The following is an 8,088-nucleotide window of genomic DNA, read 5'->3' on the forward strand; positions in this document are numbered from 1 at the left end:
AGGTTGGGGATCATCCCAGTGTGGTTCGTTTAAATTTTCATGGCTATTTGGGTGGAAAAACGGGCAAAATGGCGTGAATGGGGTATTTTTGGGTCAAATCGGTGTGCTATAGCCCATGATTTTAGGGGTGGGCCTAAGGTCAGGAGTGTTGTGGGCCGAAAATCGACCGGGGCATGCCAGGGAGATTGGGGATCATCCCAGTGTGGTCCGTTTAAATTTTCGTGGCCATTTGGGTGGACAAACGGGCGAAACAGCGTGAACAGGGCATTTTCAAGCTAAATCGGTGTGCTATGCCCACGGTTTCAGGGGTGGATCCGGGGTTCGAGTGTACTGTGGGCCAAAAATCGATCGGGGAGTGCTAGGGGAGTTAGGGATCGTCCCAGTGTGGTCCATTTCAATTTTTGTGGCCATTTGAGTGGACAAACTGGCGAAACGACGCGAACGGGGCATTTTCGGGCCAAATCAGTGTGCTATAGTCACGGTTTTGGGGGTAGGCCTGGGGTCCAGGCTTGTTGTGGGCAAAAAATTGATCGGGTCATGCCAGGGTGGTTGAGAATCGTCCCAGTGTGGTTCGTTTAAATTTTTGTGTCCATTTGGGTGGACAAATGGGCGAAACGGAGTGAACGGAACATTTTCAGGCCAAATCGGTATGCTATAACCCACGGTTTTGGGGGTGGGCCCATGGTCCGGGTGTGCTGTGTGCCAAAAATTTTTTGGGGCGTGCCAGGGATGTTGGTGATCGTCCCAATGTTGTCCGTTTAAATATTTGTTGCCGTTTGGGTGGACAAACGGGCGAAACGGCGCGAACGGAGCATTTTTGGGCCAAATCGGTGTGCTACAGCCTATGATTTCGGGGGTAGGCCCAGGGTTCGGGCATGCTATGGGCTAAAAATCGATCGGGGCATGCCAAGAAGGTTGGGGATCATCCCAGTGTGGTCCGTTTAAATTTTTGTGGCCATTTGGGTGGACAAACGGGTGAAACGGTGCGAGCGGGGTATTTTCGGGCAAAATTGGTGTGCAATAGCCCACGATTTTGGGGGTGGGCCTAGGCATGCTGTGGACCAAAAATTGATCGGGGTTTGCTAGGGAGGTTAGGGATCGTTCCAGTGTGGTCAGTTTAAATTTTCGTGGCCATTTGGGTGGACAAACAGGAAAAATGGCGCGAATGGGGCATTTTCAGGCTAAATCTGTGTGCTATAGCCCACGATTTTAGGGGTGGGCCCGAGGTTTGGGCATACTGTTGGCCAAAAATCGATCGGGGCGTGCCAAGGATGTTGGGGATCGTCCCAATGGTCCGTTTAAATTTTCGTGGCCATTTAGGTGGACAAACGGGAGAAATAGCGCAAACGGGGCATTTTTGGACCAAATCGGTGTGCTATAGCCTACGGTTTCGATGGTGGGCCCGGGGTCCGGGTGTGTTGTGGATCAAAAATCAATCGGGGTATACCAGGTAGGTTTGGGATCGTCCCAGTGTGGTCCGTTTAAATTTTTGTGGCCATTTGGGTGGACAAACGGGCAAAACGGAGCGAACGGGGCTTTTTCAGGCCAAATCGGTGTGCTATATAGCCTACGGTTTCAGGGATGGGCCCGGGGTCGGAGCGTGCTGTGGGCCGAAAATTGACCGGGGCATGCCAGGGAGGTTGGGGATCGTCCCAGTGTGGTCCATTTAAATTTCCGTGTTAATTTGGGTGGACAAACAGGCGAAATGGCACGAACGGGATATTTTCAGACCAAAACGGTGTGCTATAGCCCACGGTTTCAAGGGTAGGCCTAGGGTCCGGGCGTGTTGTGGGCCAAAAATTGATCGAGGCGTGCCAGGGAGGTTGGGGATCGTCCCAGTGTGGTCTGTTTAAATTTTTGTGGCCATTTGGGTGGACAAACGGGCGAAACGGCGCAAACAGAGCATTTTCGGGCCAAATCGGTGAAGAACATGGGATGGAGTCCATCAAGCCCTCAGGGGTTTGAAGGATTTAAGGGCTACCATGATTTCAGTGTCCCTGGGAGGAGAGTCCAGGGTAAGTTTATTTGACTCAGAAAGAACATTGGAATTGTTTACAGGGGTAAAGTGGCTATTGGAGCGACAAGTGTGGCTTGTGGTGAAAAGGTCTTTAAAGTGGTTGTAATATTTATATAGTATATTATTAGCGTAGTTTAACTTACTATAGCATAACCAAGATTGGTTGACCTAGTGGTTACCTCACTAGGTCGCTTAAGCAAGTGTCGGGGGTTCGATTCCCGCCTTGTGCATGCAGCAATCAATTGGCTAGGGGCAAATCCTTAAATAGAGCTCAGATCCGCGGAGGATTAATCCTTGACCTGTTGGGCTGGTGAAAACTTACAATAGCATAGGTAGTTATAGTTTTTATCAAATTACATTATTACAAATAATGCTTGTTATAGAGATTTTGTTATTACCTCACACATGATTTGTTTATGTGAATAGCATCACTATATCTGCCTGGGCGTGTTTGCTCGCATTGCTGGTCCCAAGCTGGACGAAAGAGAAGGGTTGCGGTAGGTGAACAATCAACGTAAAACTTGGCAATCTATGATGATACACGCCAGTACATAAAACTTTAACTCGGTAAGGATTTAGTTTCATCTCATGAGTCCAAAATTACATAATGTTCTTAAAAAGGATCCAAAATTAAGAGTACTAGTTCTACAGATATGCAATACATGTGCAAACAGAAAGTGAAAAAACAACAGACTGAACAGCAGTAGAACTAGGTATTTTCCCCTTATCTTTCCTAAAGAAAAGAGCATTATACAAAGGCAAGTTAACAAAAACAAGAACCCCACAAAGCAAAATTTGCAAAGCCATAGTTTCAAATACATATTTGAATCCCAATTCTCTTGTTAGTATCAACTTTTTCACCAACCCCATAAGGCAAAAAAGATTGAGCATTGCCAATGTTGACAATATTGTAAGCATAGGTGAAGCACTTCCAAATTCCATTGCCTCTTGTTTGTATCTCAACAACACATCTTCATCAGTCACTTTTGGAGTGACTATAAATGTTGTATTGGACGAACCAAATAGCTTCAACATTGTATCAAGAACGGCAAATATGTAGGAACTTGTTCGCTTGTAAAGCCATATTCTTTGTTCATTCCACCATCCAAGAACTGTTCCGCCACTCCACAGGAATTCAGCAAAACTATATGTTAGTTCCGCGATTATCACGTATGCAAATGGCAAGAACCATTTGCTGGAGACCTGCAAGTTGTGAGCAAAAGGGGAGTGAGTTTGCTAGCCACGTGCTTTTAGTGCCGGTTCGATGTTTTCCCCGGCTCTTCAAAAATGTTGTCATGTGCATGTCAGGTCGTCTAAAAGTAGTGTGTTTTTAGAGAATCCGAGCATGAGGGACAGTAAACTTGATAGAAACTCAAGGCTGAATGTGTCTCATAACCGGTACTGATGCAGTAAGATACTACATGGGACTTCTGTTAAAACGAAAGTAAGATATTTCTAAGAGAATGTGATGATTAAGAGGCGAAAATACCTGTGGAAACAGGGAAATTCCTCTGAGTAGATAAAGCGAAGGAACGATAGAGTAGTACAGAGTTGCAAAGCAATTCGGAGACCAGAAGCAGTAATTGAGATATCCCAACACAAGGCCCGGATTGAGCTTTCCAAGTCCATACCAAACAGGACTATACTTGGAAAACAGAATGTTTAAATCGCCCTCGGACCATCTCTTATGCTGCACTAATATTTGATCCAAAGTAGTTGCAGTAACCCCTAAAAAGGCCTCCCTTTTAGGACGATAGAAGACAGATTTCCAACCTTTACACTTGATTGTCAGCCCGGTCAATACATCTTCGACCGGGCACCCGTACTTCAAACCAATCTGACATGTTCGTTAAGTTCACAACGAGTCAGTTACTAAAGTCTGTGACCATCTATCTCATCTAAAATTTGAATAAAGCCGACAAGGCATACCTCATTTCCCCATTGAGTGTTTTGCTCATACGTAGAACTTGCTAAGCGTTCTAGTCTTTCTTCCAACTCGTGCGTGTTTTCTTCCCTCTTCTCGGGACATGAACTCTTCAAATCAATCCTAGCTTCCTTGCTAAACTCTCTACCATAAAGGGTGTCTCTCCTATGAAAACAGCCAGTTCCAGTGTACAAAGGGCCTCCGTAACCATCAGCACCATGGAATTCCACCTTAAGTAGACGTAAAAGTAATGGTAGTAACATTTTTGCAATGAATATTCATCAGCACCAAATTGAATGATTCCGGAACTAAAACAAACTAGAGATGTACTAACCTTATCAATTACTCTTAGAGAACCATAAATTTCATTTTTAGTAGTATTTTCGAAAGATTGTGGAAATTGCACAAAAGCAATTTCATGACTTTTTTCTTCATCCATAAAGAAGCAAAGAGCGTCTTGAATCGAGTATGAGTTGTTTGAGTACATATCACAATCTACATTCAGAATTACTGGCCCGTTGCTGATCTCCGAGGACACCCTGATCTGAAAGTTTTAATCAACAAAATCATACAAGTTTATCCAAGATTTCATACATCAACAACATATCCCCGGAGGTCTAGGGAGGGTAGAGTGTACGCAGACCTTGCCCCTACCTTGGGAGGTAGAGGTAGAGGTAATAACTTTATCCAAGATTGATAAAGCAACAAAAACATATTGATCACTTATGTGATGAGAAACTGGTACTAAGACTTACCAATGCATTCATCGCCCCGGCTTTGAAATTATGGAAGTGCTGAGGACGCTTCTCCCGAGCCACATATACCAAAGTTGGCAGTTTTACCCCGTCAATGTCCTTTGCCCCTTCATCTCTGCTGTCGATTAGTATCTAGTACGCGAATAAAAGCAGACATAGATGAGATCAGATACTTAAAGTCGCAGTTATTCTGTCCATATGTGATACTAAGCAGCGTATTGAATCCCCTTCATCGGAAAATTGCACTGTGTATATATAAATTGTTGAATCTCTCTTTAACATAAGAAACGAGTACTCGGCCTCACTTGCTTTTTTATACCTGCAAGATAGCAGCATGGTTTTTCTTGGATGAATATGAACTCCATTTGGAAAATCCTTTGTATTCTAATTTTGCTTGATCTGAGACTCTTCCAGCCTTGCACGCAGCGTCAATTTTGTTTGCCATGTCCTCGTATAATCTCTGCAGCATTAAGAAAAGACGCTGTCTATCAAACCGCATATATACCTCAGCATTTTATCGGATTCACCTACTAACAGGCTAATCATAAATAAAAATCTTTGTTCACTTGCTATCTATCCTCCTGGATAGTAAAGAACAGGCAAATCATGAAACAAGAGTATTTGATTGGACACGGAGTTTAAGAAAGAAAGACGGGCTTGTGGCACATACCAAAAGCATCTTCAGAAACTAAGGTCTTAAACATGTCATAACATTTCTACGTCTATAAGAGTACGTCACTAAGGATAAACTACAAAGTTCAAATATGAAGAGTTTCCAAGAACATAAACGCGTAATTCATTCTGAAATAGATTAAAAAGAAGTAAACGTCATATAAACTGGAATGGAGGGAGTACCTTTATTTCGGAAAATTCTGCATCAGATTGATCGGACACAGACAAAGATGCAAAATAGGCAGCAGGAGATCTCGGCTCAACGTTGAATTTCTTGCAATAAGGAAGCCAATGTTTTGCGAAGCGAGAAGCTTCTAGGAAGGCATAAAAGGTAAGCTCAGAACCGGCATCATCTGAGAGATAAACGCTGAGCTTTTCCTGTGGATAATTGTAAGCCATGACTGATAGAACTGTATTGATCACCATAATTGGTGGCTCTATTGCAGGATCAGCTGTGCACACGAATGCATCTACTCTCGGCAGCTCATTCTCGTACCTATTTTCATTCAACAGTAAATAAAGTAACGTTTACAAAACTATGTTCTCTCTAACAGCTTAGAAGTTAAAATTCTAGACGAGATGATCACACAATTCAACATGGCACAATTCAACGGCTTACAAATGATGTTGATCATTTATGTCATCATCATAAATGAGTTCGCAGCTCAATAAACAACAACTATGCCTCGGTCACAAACAAGTTGGGATCGGCTATATGAAAACTTACTAGTTCGTTTAAGTTGAAATTATATCATCATCATCATCATTAAACAGTGTTCATCTCAATAAACAACAACTACTACTACGCCTCAGTCCCAACACAAATTGGTGTCTACTCTATGAATAATACTCGCTATTTCATTAAAGTTCAAATTATATCGTCATCATAAACGAGTTCTCAGATCCATAAACAACAACAACTACTACACACTCCATCCCAAAAAGTTGGGATCGACTATATGAATCATTGGTTATTCATTGAATCTCAACTCATATCATCATAAGAAACGAGTGCTCAGCTGAACAAACAACAACTACAACAATGACTCTGCACCGAACAAGTTGGGATCTGCTATATGAATCATCACTAATTCATTTAAAGTCAACTCATATCATTATAAACAAGTTTTCAGCTCAATAAACAACAATTTGTAATACTCCTAAACAAGTTGGAATCGGCTATATGAATCATCACTGATTCAATAACGCTCAACTCATCGCAGCTCAATAAACTACTACTACCACTACGCCTCAATCCTAAACAAGTTGGGATCGGCTATACAAATATCATTGATTCATTAAAGCTCAACGCAATAAACAACAACAACTACGCTTCAAACCCAAACAAGTCGAGATCGGCTATATGAATCATCACTGATTCATTGAATCTCAACTCATCTTAATCATCATAAACAAGCCATCCACTCAATCTAACACATTAAACTTTTAGATGAGATCGTCACATACCTTTGCAATAGCCTATCTCGAAATGCTTGACGATAAACTCTGTTCCAACGAAGAGACTGAGTGAGGAACCAATAAAAACCAAACCACAGTTCAGCTCCAAGCATTCCAATCCAACCATATCTACCATTTTCACCTGGTTTTGGTATATTACACAATCTATAAATCCATATCAGCAAAATCCCACAAAAAAGTGAAGTTGCAAATAGCCTATATATTATCCTCCCCTTAGCCTTCTTGGTCTCAAATAAAGGTTCATACTTCAACTCTCCCATATTTGAGTACTATATTATCTTCTTCCCTCTTATACTATACTATATATAGTACTTACTTTTTGCAACAAACGTACATCATATTTTTTCGTTATTTAAATATTTTTTTCATAGATATTTGTGGTCTGGTTCTTTCTGGAACTCCATGCATGGCGAAATTTTTAGTACATATTAATTATTACTCCACTAAACTTCCTTCGTTTTGATTTACGTGACATTATTTGACTTGATATAAAATTTAACAAAGAAACTAAAACTTTTGAAATTTGTGATTAAAATATTTCTTAATTATTCGCGTGTCCGTAAATCACTTCGTTAACGATAAAAAGAAAATTTTAAAGTTAAATTGTGTTTCAAGTTACAAAAACTTTCGGGACTGGTTAAAAAAATGTCACACAAGGAATATATTTTTGAGTATTAGCGGAATTAGTTTTCAGGATTTCTTTTAAAATTTTATCAAACACAAATTGTTGTAAAAATATTTTTGAAATTAATTTATTAAGCATAAATTATAGCTCTCAAACATTAATTATTATTATTATTATTATTATTATTATTGGAAACAAAGCTGTATAAAATAAGTAAATTTTGAAAGTTTAACCAGGTTATTTCACACAGAAAAAAAAATAGGATTTCTATATTTAGTAGTAGCCACTAGCCACTAGTTGCTCAAAAATAAAAATAGTACTAGTATTACTTATTGTGTAACTTGAAATTAAAAATATATTTATCTTCTGGGGGTCTCCTCTATGTGACTTTTTTTGTTCTGGACTTTGAACAATTACGTCAATTTATCAAAGTAGTACTTTCGTGTTTGAATTTGAATTTGAATTTCTTCGTCTTACTATTTTTCATTTTTTTTTCTAAATAAAATATTTATAACATCTTTTAATTTTGAAATAACCTAATATAATATTTTAGACTATAAAATTTTAAAATACTTTTTAAATTTAATAAAATGAAAAAATATATATATTTTTATAT

The 8,088-nt window shown here is 39.9% G+C and overlaps 1 protein-coding gene across 1 annotated transcript; it reads right to left on the minus strand.

The window, feature by feature from the left end:
• Window positions 1-2,565: 2,565 nt before the first annotated feature.
• On the minus strand, window positions 2,566-7,295 carry LOC107878820 (cellulose synthase-like protein E1). The gene is made up of 8 exons (XM_016725961.2): window positions 6,836-7,295; window positions 5,552-5,864; window positions 5,016-5,156; window positions 4,697-4,828; window positions 4,276-4,485; window positions 3,947-4,171; window positions 3,507-3,854; window positions 2,566-3,220 (listed from the first exon to the last, which is right to left on the minus strand). The coding sequence occupies exons 1-8, from the start codon at window positions 7,105-7,107 to the stop codon at window positions 2,663-2,665; spliced, it is 2,199 nt and encodes a 732-aa protein (XP_016581447.2). The 5' UTR covers window positions 7,108-7,295; the 3' UTR covers window positions 2,566-2,662.
• Window positions 7,296-8,088: the final 793 nt, after the last annotated feature.

This window comes from Capsicum annuum, chromosome 7 (assembly GCF_002878395.1).
Source record: "Capsicum annuum cultivar UCD-10X-F1 chromosome 7, UCD10Xv1.1, whole genome shotgun sequence".
NCBI lineage: Eukaryota > Viridiplantae > Streptophyta > Magnoliopsida > Solanales > Solanaceae > Capsicum > Capsicum annuum.

Excerpts from the sequence above, each read along its gene's own strand:
- LOC107878820 (XM_016725961.2), bottom strand. The coding sequence starts at position 7,107 with ATGGGAGAGTTGAAGTATGAACCTTTATTTGAGACCAAGAAGGCTAAG. Across the intron at positions 4,486-4,696 it reads CCGGGGCGATGAATGCATTG|ATCAGGGTGTCCTCGGAGAT; the intron begins GTAAGTCTTAGT and ends TAAAACTTTCAG. Across the intron at positions 3,855-3,946 it reads ACACTCAATGGGGAAATGAG|ATTGGTTTGAAGTACGGGTG; the intron begins GTATGCCTTGTC and ends CGAACATGTCAG.